The 14,090-nt window shown below is 36.9% G+C and overlaps 1 protein-coding gene across 1 annotated transcript; it reads right to left on the reverse strand.

Moving 5' to 3' along the window:
* Positions 1-10,567: 10,567 nt before the first annotated feature.
* LOC149186467 (uncharacterized) lies at positions 10,568-13,803 on the reverse strand. Its single transcript, XM_089412619.1, has 3 exons — positions 12,629-13,803; positions 11,368-11,587; positions 10,568-11,241 (listed from the first exon to the last, which is right to left on the reverse strand). The coding sequence occupies exons 1-3, from the start codon at positions 13,031-13,033 to the stop codon at positions 10,730-10,732; spliced, it is 1,137 nt and encodes a 378-aa protein (XP_089268745.1). The 5' UTR covers positions 13,034-13,803; the 3' UTR covers positions 10,568-10,729.
* Between the last annotated feature and the right edge of the window lie 287 nt (positions 13,804-14,090).

A 14,090-nucleotide genomic window follows, 5' to 3' on the forward strand; every position in this document is an offset into this window, starting at 1 on the left:
CCTTTTACAAAATTTCAATCCGATTCTCAGAGAGAAAGTTATGACAATTTTCCCCAGATTACCTATTTGGAATTTAATTCAGGAGTCTTCAAAAAGACCAACTTCCTCAGATCATATCTCCGCAAATATAGCATGAAAAGATCTAAAATTCGGATCCAAGATTTAGCACAATTTCTTCTCAAATGGGTTTTTTTTTAGCTTCTGAAACATTACAGAAAAGAAGTTATATCAAAAATGTCATGATGACCTGTTAGGAGCAGCGAAACCCTAGAATCCAAAGCTCTGATACCAAATGTTATGAAACCAGCTCAAGAAAATATAGAAAAGATAGATCAACGCGTTAGAATTCAACCCCTTCGAGGGGGAAACCTCCTTTACATTACATAAATGAACAATTCTTGGAAATACAAATGAAAAGACCTCCTTTCTATATATAGGAGTCTAAGGGGTCATAACATAATCAGAGCCGATATAACAATAATAATGTAAGGGCACAATAATAACAATAGTGGGCTTCTATGTGGCACAATAGTAACAATATGGGCACTACATGGGTACATCAATATATTAAGTGGGTTGTACTAATAACAATAATGGGTTACACTAGTAGTATAAGGGCCTAAGAATGACAAATATTCAACATTAGATTTTTCTTGAAATTGCTCATGGTCATATTCTGAAGATGATTCAAAATTTTCCAATGCATTTAAAGTTTGACTATCTTCACTAATATCTGAAATAGTAAAGAGAGGTTGAATATCATCTTCATCATCAGTCCATTCTTTGTCATCTATTTCTGTGGTTGCTTTTTCTGGAGGATATAGAGTAAATTTTTTTGTTGAATTACCATCAGAAATATACATGTCACCAAATCTACAGCTAATAAAAGCATCAGCTGTGGCCAGCCAAGGTCTTCCTAATATGAGTGGATGTCCTCCTAGATTGTTCTTGGGAGTTAAGATCATAAAATCAACAGGATATTCCCAAGAATCTAAGGATACTGAAATACTTCTAACACTCCATCTGGTTTGATTACTGATCTATCTGCTAGTTGCAGTAAGGTAGTGTGTAAAGAAGTTTAGGAAGCTTGAGCTGCTCCATAGTTTGTTTGCTCATGATGTTTATTGTTGCCCCTAAGTTAATCAATGTATTTGGAATTTCAACTCCATTGATATGTGTTTTCACAATTCGACTTCCTGGATCCACATATTTTTGTATGGAAATTATTCCCATCATTATGTCTGTTATTTTTCTTTCTAGGTGAATTCTTTTTGTTTCCTTTGTTTTTATTCATGGTTTCTTTATGCTCAACTCCTTTATGGTTTTGGCTAGAATTGGAATTTATTTAATGTCTTGTAGCAAAGGAGTTCTGATACAGACATTCTTCAATTCATCTAGAAAATCATAATTGGGCAACATAATATGCTTTTCTACTCCTCTATCAATTTGTAATCTTTCAGGAAAAGGAAGTGTAGAAATAGATGTTGGTTGCTCAATGATAGGAGTTGTGTTCACTGATTCTTTTTGTTTTTCTTTTTCAATGTTTCGGTTTTGGAGAGATGTTCCCTCAAAAATTTTATTGACCTTTAGAGAATCCTCCTCAGAATTATCTTGTTCTTGAATAACTATAAAAGGTCTTTCCTTTTCTAATATCCTACCAGATCTTAGTTGAACATCATTAAGATCTAGAGGAGTAATCATATAGGTTGGAAATTTTTATCCTTCTACCATGTAATCATTCTGAGGATTTTTATTGTTGGGGTTTGGTAATGGTTGGGTAGGTAGCTTATTTGGTTTCTGCTAAAATGGCAGTAAGAGTTGAGGATTTTGGTTTTGTTGTGGAATTTGTTGTGGAAATGGTAATGAAAGTTGAGGGTTCTAATTTTGAAGTTGTGGCTGCTGATTTTGTGGTGGAATGTGTGGGGGAGGATAATTCTGATATGATGGAGGATATTGATAATATTGAGAAAATCTCCCATAAGGGTTTTGTACTCCTTGTGTGCACGGTTTAGATTGAGATTGAGATTGAGGCCAAGTTTGAGATTTAGGCCAAGTTTGAGGCCAAGGTTGCTGCTAAGAATTCCAATTTGGTGGGGGCTGAGGATACATTTGATTGTTAAATCCATGATTTTGTCACCCCTGCCAAGGTTTTCTAGTAACAAACAAAGAGGTTCTGCAGAATTTGGGACTGTTTCCTCTTGAAAGACAACCTTAAGACCTGGAATTGAAGGAAAACCCTTGGTCTCATGGATTTCTAAGCAAATCATATAAGTTTCTACAACTTTTGCATTCAAAGGACATTTTCTTAGAGCATGTTTTTTTCTACATTTTGAACAAAAAATGGCTAAAGTGTCAGCCTCGGTTTTCTACTTGTTTTTTAATTTAAGGGTGTCTATTTTCTCACTAAGAATCCCTAGGATATCTCTTTTAAATTCATCAAGCATATTACCAATTTCTGCCCTACTTACAGACCTAGTTATAGATTTTTTTTACTCTAACAAGAGAAGGATCTCTTAGACCTTTCCCTTTTTTGGATTTCCCTCTTGAGAGATGAACACATAATTCTTCTATATCATTTAATGGGAGTTGAGAGATATCTCCCTTCCCCATCATGTTAAGGATATCTATCCACTCATCTCTAATGGCTTTTAGTAAAAGAGCTTTCAAGGTATCTTCATCTAAATTGTCCATCTTTGCTCTTTTCAAATTGTAGAATATCTTAATCAAATCCTCTAAGTTTTCATCCTCTCTTTGCATCATTTTGAACACTTCATATTTGTGATTGGTAGGCATGCAATAATCCAAATACCTATCCAAAAACGTTTTTTCCATGTCATTCCATATTCTAATGGACTGAGTGACTAACCCCATGAACCACTTCAAAGCAGCGCCTTTCAGTGTTGAAGGGAACAACTTAAGTTTTTGAGAGTCTTCTAGATAATCATAGGTTTTGCACAAGACTTCAAACTCAAATAAGAATGTTTTAGGATCCTCACTTTTTAACCCATGGAAGTTTGGGAGGACAGAAGGTGAGATATTTTTCATTGTGGCATTTGTTTCTTCATCCACTATAGGGAATCCAAAAGAGTTATCTATTTCCTTATTTCCTCTGCCTCCTCCATTATTTCCTCTACCTCCTCCTCTACCCCCTCCTCCAAACAATGTGAATTCTCCATCCTGTTTTTCTTCTACCATTATAATTTTCTCAGGGTCAGTATAGGGTTCAACCTGCAAGGTTACTTTCTCCTCCTCTGGTTCTTCTATTAATGGGATATGGGAGAGAGGTTCTACTTCTTCTTCCTCACCAGGTATTCCTAATTCTTCAACTAAAATGTGCTCTCCTGTGGAGGTGAAAAAGGCTACTCCTATTGTTGGAGATTCAAGATTTTTCTCCCCTAAGACTGACTTGGTAGATGAAGTAGGAGATTCTTTTAATTGGATTTCTACCCGTGGAATTTCAGAAGTTCTATGGCTAGGAGTATGAGTTTTGGATGGAGGTGTATCTTTTTTTGTTCTTGGTGGAGTAGGTGGTTTTGTAAGAATTGAACTTATGCCTCTAACTATAAATCTACCCCTAGAGTCTCTTTCTCTATGCATATCATTTTTTTTTTAATGTAAGAGATAAGGCTACCTGGTTACACTTCTCCAGCAATGGCACCAAAATGTTTGGTCAATTTAATGTCCTAAATTTCTCTACATAAATTATCAATCCAGGTATCGTACACTGATGAAGTGTAGTGCACTGTTTGGGCTAGCTAACCCTTCTTACTTCATTGTTTTTATGTTTTATGTTGTTTTGGGGTTTTTTGGTCTTTTAATTCCTAATGATTTACAATGTAAATTATCAAAACTAAATCTAACTTTCTTAAAGGCTGCTCAAAATCTAAAAATGAAAACAGATCTAAGACATAAATGAAAACAGAGCTAAGAAAGATATGGAAACAAAGCTAAGAAAGAAATGAAAACAAAGTTTCTACTCTTATTTTACCATTTTTTCCAAATCATGAATTAAAACTGAAAGTGAAATTTGCAATTGATGTCTAACTAATTACAGAAATAAAACTAAATGAAATACTTGGTTACTCTGCCTCTCAATTTTGGGAGAAAGTCTCCTTGAGATGACATTTAAGTAATTATGTACTTCATTAATCTAAGAGAAAGCAAAAACAAAGATGTAGAAATAACTCATTGCATAGATGAAATGTTCAACCACTTAGTAAAGGATGAATTATCAACTTGAAGGGTTTTCCATAAACATTCATTAACACCCTGAGTTAGTATTTTAAACTAAAAATGAAATGGCAAAGACAGTAAATGACACTGATCAGTTTAATTGAGAATTTAAACTAGAAAAATAGTGAATGAAGTAAATTATCCAACAATGTATCCTTATCATTCTTCAATCCTACTCTCATCCTGGAACAAGGTTAGCTTTTAATTGAAGAAACAAGATTACACTATTGAGTTATATCTTCTAAACTACTAATAAGAACTAAAAAGAAATCAAGCTAATGGAAATTGCTCTAAATTATAGACACTGTTAGTAAAAAAATGATAGAAATTACATTATAAACACTGTTAGTAAGAAAATGATTATAAACAATGTTTTAGAAAGAAAATGATGAATTTACAGTTAACAAGAAGAAGAAAAATAAATAAAATGAAACCTTCTTCAGTGCAAGGGCCCTCTGCAACTGAGTAGGCTACGCTTGCTCAATCAACTCCAAGAAAAACCCTTCAGATGTTCATAAAAACATACGGTCTTCTCATTTTAAAACAGGGACACAAAACGCCCAAAAATTACAAAGTCTAGAACTTTGATTTCACATTAAAACTATTACTAACTTCGTCGGTCCCTTACACAGGTATTTATAAGAAAAATCCTATAATTGTTTATGGAGAAAAGCATGCTACAGCCAAACACGTAGAAGACAGATATGCGGAATTTCTTCATCGGTTGCTAGAGAAATAAATCCAAGGCATGGTGGTTGTTGGATTAATTTGTACAAGTGGCTGCTGGAGTCTATAGGTACAGGTAGTTGCTTCGGATAGTGCTTCCCATCACTGTGAAACGCATTAATTAACCACGAAAAAGAGTCATGTTATCCTCAGTCTCTTTGTGTTTGACTTATCCATTGACCGTAGTCTTATGCCATCTTCTTTTTCAACCTGGGCTGAATGAATAAGACAAGGTCCATGTCATGATGATTTTAAAGCTGCCCATGTGGCTAGTTTCTCCTTCTGACCCCTGGAACCTGTTAGAGCATGGAGGTAGCTGCGGAACAGCTAGTTAGTTGCTGAATAGGCTGTGTTCCGTAGCTAATATACAAAAATTTATTCAAACAAAAAAACATAAAAGCATAACATGTAAATCACTAAATGTCCTCCTCAAGGCAGTATATACCAGTTATTAGTGATGAGAATGCATCTTTCTTATGGAAAAATAAAGAAAAGGAATGAGAAGAGTTGCTAGGCAAAGAGTAATTTTGAGGCTCGGCAAAGGCCTATTTGAGTGGTTGGTCATATCATTTGTCTTGACTAATGCTATAACAATGTTCATGAGGATGATGGATGATATCCTATGGTTCATAAATTCTTTGGTGGTTTTATATTTGGATGACATCCTCATCTCTAACAAAACCTAGGAACAACGTTTACATTGCATTCAATAGATATTAAGCACCCCAAGAAAAAACAAGTTGTATGCCAAAATGGAGAAATGATCATTTTGCATGTAACAAATTCAAATTTTAAAATACATTGTGGATGAACACGGGGTGCATGTGCACCCATCCATGTCATTTAGGATTGATCGGTGCCAACATCTCTAACAAATATTAGTCACTTATTGGTCCTTTCTAACTTATCGAAGGTTCATGTTGGGGTTCTCTCATATCACTTAGCTCTTAATTCAAGTGACTAGGAGTGGAGCTAAAGAAATTTTTTCTTGGTATGAATCACAACAGAAAGAATTCAAAGATATAAAATACTTCCTCTACTCTACACCAGTCCTCACCTTACTAGATCTTGCAATATCCATTTGAGATTGAGATATATTCCTTCAACTATGCTATTGATGTATTTCTCACTCAAACATGAAATTTGGTGGCCTGTAATAGTGAAACATTCTCTAATATTATCCATAGATACCCCACCTATGACAAGGATATGTTATCCATCATGCAAGCGTGTCAAAAGTGGAAGCATTATATTATGGGGAAGGAGATCCTTATCCCCACTAATCACAGGCCTTTTCAATTCATGCACACACAAAGAAATTTACATAATGATATCCATCAAAAATGGTTTGCACACCTATAACAATTCCACTTGAATGTCAAATACAAGAATGATAGCACCAATCATGTTGTATATTTCCTCGGCAACCCTTAGTAGTGGTTCTAACCATAACTATTAACTTTTGTTAGCATGATACCTTTGGGTGACCATAATTATACAATAATGACTCTTTACTCCCACATCTTAGGCATTGATTGAAGGTAAAAAAGGTTCATACTTTTCACCTCCATCATGAATCTTGTGCTAGCTAGACCACCTTTTTTTCCTTCAAGCGAGTGTGCCAAGCTGATCCAAGAAGCACATTATAGTTGGGTGTAAAGGCTCTCTATTGTGAAGAAAACAATAGTAGTTCTTTATAAGTATTTTTATTGGCCAAAATCCAATATTATCTCCACTAGTATATCAGATAGTGTATTTTTTTACCATTGTTAAACTAGTCATAAAAAATTAGGGGTTGTACACTCCTCTACCTAAACCAAAAAATCCATGGGTTTTAGTCACCATGAATTACATGTAAGCTCTTACCTCCACCAAGCATGGTAACAATTGTGTGTTTGAGGTTCTTGGTCAATTTTCTAATATGGCCATTTTAGCACCATACAAGAAGAGTGTCATAGTCGAATCCACTGCTAAATTCTTCTTTGAGTATGTTTGGGTTCATTTGGGCTACCTTGAAACATTATTTCAAATAATAATAACAAAATGTTCCTTGGTATCTTTTGGTCCAAATTGTGGTCTATGATGGATACCAAGTTGACATGATTGTCATTCATCCCCAAACAAATGGAAAAAGGGAAGTGATCAACAGGATTATTATGCATATCACATGTACAACTCCAAGAATGTGTGTACTCTATTAGCCATATTCATTTTTAGGTGTCTTGGGGATTCCAACCATTAACCCCAATTAATGTAGTTATGCCCATTGCATCTTCACCAGAAGATTCCTCCCATACATAGGTTGAGGCCAATAGAAAAAAGAAAAAATTATTGAACAGCATGCCAAGTATAACTAGCGACATAAACAACATAGGGTTCCACACAAGTTTCAAGTCGGTGATAAAGTGTGGTTGCATTTATAGAAAGAGCATCTCACAAACCTCCACAAGAAGCTCAAACCACTGTAATATGAGTTTTACAAAATAAGAAAAGGCCATGGGTAAAAATGTTTTTGAATTGAGTATTTCCCCTATCCTTGTCTTGCATACTGCATTTAGTGTGGAGATGCTTCAACAATATTTTCCACCTTCATTGGACACATTGGAGGCATCCTAATGATTTTCCCAAACATAACTCAATCACGACTATTGAACAAGTTATAATGGATTAGATCATGAATGCTAAGCAAGGGATACCCACCAACAACACATACAACTATATCAAGTTGTGAAATTATAACTTCTTCACGAAGGAAAGTGGCTCCTTAGGAGCCAAATTCAATGAATTCCACCCATCTAATGAGGTCATACTTGACGGAATGGATTCCATTGCTTCCTAAGGGGAGAGGATTGATCTAGGGGGAGTAACGATATTTCTCCATGAATTTGTAAAAACAATATAGTTCCAAATGCCACAATCATATAAGACAATAATTTCTTCTTATCTCATAGCCAAAGGCACATTGATTTACAATTATTTTCAAGTCCATAATAATTTTTCCACTTACTGTTCATCCTTGTCTCAATACTTTAGTTCCCACTATGATTGTAATAAAGATTAATCTTGAGATATTTTTATAGAGTCACTTCCTCCAACTTCTTGTTATCATACAAAATATTCATTTAGATAATCTTTTTAGCATTATTTTTCATAATTTTCATTTTATAATACTAATATTAAAAAACTTTTGAATTTTAATAACTATTAGAAAATCTAAAGAACATAATTGATCATTAGCCCAAATTTCAGCGCCTTTCGCTATGGTTAGTTTTACAATTTTAGTTGTTTTCCTTACCTGGGCCACTTTAGCTTACAATTCCAAAATAGGAATGTGAGATGATACTTAGGCTTACATGTGGTACTAAATCCATCTATGTAGTGTCCCATATGCTCTAGAATTTAGTAAATAATGTAGGATTAGGTGTGGTATTTGATCTATCTAGCGTCCCCTAGGATCTAGAATTTAATATATCATGTAGGCTTAGGTCTGGTATTTGATTAATCTAATGTCCCATAGGATCTAAAAACAATAGAAATGTTGTAGAAGCACTTCTATTTGCCAAAACTTCAATAACATCTCCACTAGTATATCGGAGCACTATTTGTGTCATTGTTAAACTAGTCATCAAGAAGCAGAGTTTGCACACTCCTCTACCTTCCACAAAAAATCCATGGTAATCAATCTCCATGAATGACATGTCTCCTTTTCCCTCCACCAAGCATGGTAACAATTGTGTCTTTGTGGTTCTCGATCAATTCTATAATATGGCCATTTTCAAACCATGCAAGAAGAGTTTCATAGTTGAAGCCAATGTTAAATTCTTCTTTGAGTATTTTTTGATTCATTTGGGCTACCTTAGATCATTATTTTCGAAAAAGATAGCAAGTTCCTTAGTACCTTCGAGTCCAACATGTGGTCTTTGATGGATACCAAGTTGACAAAATTGATTTCCACTCATCCCCGAACAAGTGGAAAAAGGGAAGTGGTCAATAGGATGATTGCGTATATCTTATGCATGTACAACTCCAAGCATCTACATACTATATTTCCCATAGTCATTTTCAGGTGTGCTTGGGCTTCCAACCATTGGCCCCATTGATGTTGTTATGCCCATTGAATCTTCATCAAAAGAGTCATTCCATGCTTAGATCGAGTCGGATAGAATAACCAAATTTTTTGAAGAGATCCAACACCTCCAAGAATAGGTTCATGATATCCTATAAAAATCCAATGCCAAGTACAAGCAAAGACATGACTAACATAGGGTTCCACACGAGTTTCAAGCTGGTGATAAGGTGTGGTTGCATTTATAGAAAGAACATCTCACAAACCCCCACAAGAAGCTCAAACCATTGTAATATGGGGTTTACAAAATAGAAAAGGCTAAGGATGAAAATTATTTTGAGTTGAGTATTTCCCAATGTCCTTGGCTTGCATACTATATTTAATGTGGAACTACTTCAATGATATTTTCCACTTCCATTGGACACCTTGGAGGCATCCAAATAATTCCCCCCAACATAACTCAATCATGATTGTTGAACAAGTTATAATGGATTAGATCATGGACACTAAGACAAAGGATACCCACCAATGACACATACAACTCTATTAGGTTGGTAAAGTAGAGAAACTTCTTCACCAAGGGAAGTGGCTCACCAAGAGACAAATTCAATAGAAATGTCCCCATCTAATGAGGCCCAACTTATCACAATGGATACCATTACTTCCCAAGGGGGGTATATTGAGCTTTCTCTATGAATTTCTAAAAATAATATAATGCCAAACTTCACAATCATGTAAGACAATAGTTTATTCTTATCACATAGCCAAATGTAAATTGATTTGCAATTTTTCAAATCGATAATAAACTTTCCGCTTCTTGTTCATCCTTGTCTCAATACTTTAGTTCCCATTAAACTTGTGATAAAGATCGATCTTGAAATATTTCTGTAAAGTCACTTTTTCTAACTACTCATCATACTTTTCATACTTTTTATAATTACTCATCCTACTTTTCATTTTATAGCCATTAACACTACCACCGATACTAAAAATATTTTGAATTTTAGTTTGTTTCCTGAATTTAGCAAGTTTATCTTACAACTCATCACACTTTTTATTTTGTAGCAATTAAAATTACTACCAATATTAAAAATATTTTGAATTTGAGTGGTTTTCCTTAGTTTGCACACTTTAGGTTACAACTCCAAAAGAGGAATGTGAGATGGTCCTTAAGCTATCCACTTGTACTTGGTCCATCTAATGCCCCCTACACTCTATAATTTAATACATCATGTAGGCTTAGGTGTGGTACTTGGTCCATTTATCTAGTGTCCCCCATGCTTTAGAGTTTAATAGATCATGTAAGCTTAGGAGTGGTATTTGATCTATCTAGTGTACCCCGGGATCTAGAATTTAAGACTGCAAGTTGATTTAGGTATTTAAATGAGAAAAAATAATCTTAAGATTTCTTTTGATGGCAAATGAAGATTGACTTTGTACACAATGGTGACGAGCTAAACTGTTGAGTGCTCAGAAAGCGCGAAGGAAAACATACTTAAACCACACAACACATGGGGTCACCCAATGTTTATAGCATTTTTATGACAATATGTTCAGGATGCAGGCAATTGTTTGTATTAAAATCGTTAAAAGATAGAGGCCAGGGGATCCGTGATTGTTCGATTCCCCACATGGACAGAAAATTAGTTACAGCCAAACCTTAACAACTAAGTCTGACTAGTTGCAGGTGGCCGCATCACAAGATCAGCTAGCCAGGGACCAGCGACTAGGCTTGGCCCTGCCGAATATTTTACCTCTATTTGATATGCTTTTCAGCGCTGTAAATCCCGTGTCCGTTTCTTTCTTCAAGAAAGTTCTGAGATGTGATAACTGCTCTTTGCAGCGTTTATTTTCGGACACGGCCTCTGTGCGCTTGGCAATGACAAGGTCTCGGTCTCCTCCTGATCCCGTAGTGCTGCATCTTTCGTAAGCGGAGAACCATTTGGCTTTCATGTACTCCAGTGTTCTCCATGGAGGAAGAGGCATGGAGTTTTGGTTCAACGAACACTTCGCAGCTTTAGACACGATCTGCAGAAGTTGCTCCAACTTTGCCGCCTTGCCAATAAAGATAGCCGGCAGCAGCTTCAAGGTCGCCTGGTATTGCGGAACAGGCCGCGCAATCTCGAACTGTGTTCGGAAATCTGTGTCAATTATTATGCGATCGGCTGGGTCAGGATTTCGATCGGGCATGATTATGTCAATGTATTCATACTGGCCTGCAATTCTCGGAACAATTCAACAAAATATTGCGCTAGTCAGTGCCGGAAAGTCAAAGAAACGGTGCATGTATACAGGTAAAGCTGTTATTTAAAAGTAGATACCAAGGATCGTTTGATGCTCACCTCCAGGAACTCTTCCGGAGTTGTTCCATTCGATTTTGCAAAGAGAGGCATTGTATCCCGAGCATTTTAAGCTTTTCACTACCAGATGCCTGATGCAACTTCCGTTACAGCTTGCACGGGAGCTTTGACAAACCAAATCTGTCTCGTTCACATTCATCAGTACTTGATACACGCTACAGAGTAAATCTCTTTCAGGTGAAGAGATGGACGACGCTAAACCCTGCGGAACAACACCATACAACTCCACATTAAAGCAAAAGGAAAAACAAGCATATAACTCTAAAATTGATAAGAATTTCTCTTGAACCAACAGAAAACCCCCTCTTTGAAGCGTCAAAACCGACATTAAATCTTCTGTTACAGTATATTATGACATTAAAGAAATTTATATTAGCAAAGATTTTAAAATTTCCGTTACACTCTAAACTCGAGAATTTTTATCAATCCAAGAGAAAATTCCGCCTTTGAAGTGTCAAAACCGACATTAAATCTACTGTTGCAGTAAGATTATTTCGGTAAAGATAATTAATCTTAGGATTCTCTTAGCAAAGAAATTAAAATTTCGAATACATTTTAAACTTCGTAAGAATTTCTATCAAACCAAGAGAATCCCTAATTTGAAGACTCAAAGAACGACATTAAATCTTCTGTTCCAGTAAGATCATCTTATTAATGCAAAGTGTCTTAGGGTTATCATAGAAATTAAGTTAAAAGAACCGGATTAAATCTTCCGTTCCAGTACGATCATGTCAGTAAACAAAATTATCTTAGCAAAAAAATTAAAAATTTCGGATATAGTGCAAACTCCAGGATAATTCCTCTCCATCCCAGAGATAAACTCTGCTTTGAATCGTGAAGGATGACCGCAAATCTTCTGTTCCAGAGAGATATCTCAGTAAAGAAAATTAACTCGGAATTATCTGACCAAAGAAATTAGAACTTATTCAAAAGGAAAATTTGAAATGGAATTGCCTTTGTATCGATGAATTATAGGATGAAACCCTAAAACTCCACGTTATCTTATCCAAAGGGAAACGAAATCAGTCGCGTACACACCGCTAAATTTTCTATCTCAATCAAAGAGAAACATCTCCAGAAATAAGGTCTTAAGCATCAAAACTGATATCAGAACTTCTGGTCTAGAAGGATCATAATATTAGACAACACACTAAATCTGCAAAGAAAACTCAAGCTTCATGGAGCCTAAATTTGGAAGAAAAGTGCCAATAATCACTCAATTTTCAAATAAACTGTTGTCGACCTGAAGAGTCTCGTTGAGTTTAAGGATCGCCGCAGCTCCGTTTTCCGCTGGAGCGACACCGCTAGCTTCTTGAGAACCGCTCCCGTTCTCGATAAAGTCGTACACCATGACCGCGAGATCGCTCTCGCTGTCGTCGCTGCCATTTTTAGTGCTACAATTAGAAGCTTCATCCGATTCTTTACCGAAACCACTCAACAGGCGAGATGCCTGAGACTGAGACGTCGGCTTACAGGCGGCCTTGTGCTTGCCGCAATAAAACGGGATACATTTACCGGCACTGATCTGCCGCGCCGAGGAATCCGCATTAGGTACTTCCCCCGGCCAAATCTCAGGCGGCGAAGGAGAGACCTTTCGTGCGTCGAAAAATCCAGAAAGCATGGACTCATTTAAAGAATATCCAGGCATGTTTAAAAACACCACCCAGGATTATCGCCGATTAAGGGAATCGAACCTCGGTGCCTCACAATCTTCATCCTGCAGCTTGGATCTAGGCAGCAAATGAGTTGTCTTTATCTCCAATCGAACCTCCATCGCATCAGCCGATGGACTCCAACGGATGATCCATAATTCACAATTATTCCCTTCTTCGGCACCGAAATTAGCACCGGCACAACGCCTTCAATCTTTCTATTAAAACCACAGTAGCCTATTAACGTACCTCCAAAGGAATTCTTAATTTTGAGAAAGAGAGAAACGGAAGATGCCTAGCAAGCGGTTTCAATTTCCAAAGTGCGTTTAAGAGGAAGAGGAAGGGGAGCGTGATGGCCTCAGGCCTGTGCGCCAGCGGAAGTACAAAGAGCAACAAAAGAATGAATGCACAGCCATAATAATTACCATCATCTGACGCACCTGCAGGACATGTCATCATTTAACCCGCCATTCACAGAGAGGGGTTGGGGAATGTACGTCAGGCTCGGCGCGGTGCTGCGCGATTATTTAAATCGCCGTCCCCTGCAAGCCAGTATCCATCCACGGCGCCCCCTGTGTCAACACTCTACAGGAATCCAGGGTCCCAGAACAACGGGGTCCCATGCCCCTCATCATCCCGCAAGCCACACCAACAGGCTTCGTTCGTACATCATTCCACTGACGGAATTAACAACGCCGATACCTTGTTCTGCTCTGCTCCAGCACAGCTTCAAAAATTAAAACTCAACCCTTCCCTACCCTACCGGTTCCTCTGCCGCCCTTCTTTGAAAAACGACCATATTTAATATGCAGCGACGGAAACTACCCTCCTACTTCATAATTTATCCTTCTTTATCCACCCGCGCACTCGGCAGTACCACTGTGGCCACTGTCAATACCATCGTCCGTTCGTACTGTCCTAGCCCTCGTGGGTCCAGATGTTTCACCTCGGGCGCCGTGCCAGCAATAATTGTGACATAAAATGCTTCACTATGGTACAGCAGGGTCAACAGGAAAGTATGGGACTTATCCATAGAAATTAAAAATCTTTGCC

Source organism: Pinus tabuliformis, chromosome 3_1 (genome assembly GCF_031772625.1).
Source record: "Pinus tabuliformis cultivar Carrire ecotype Pingquan chromosome 3_1, CPIR1, whole genome shotgun sequence".
Classification (NCBI taxonomy): Eukaryota; Viridiplantae; Streptophyta; class Pinopsida; order Pinales; family Pinaceae; genus Pinus; species Pinus tabuliformis.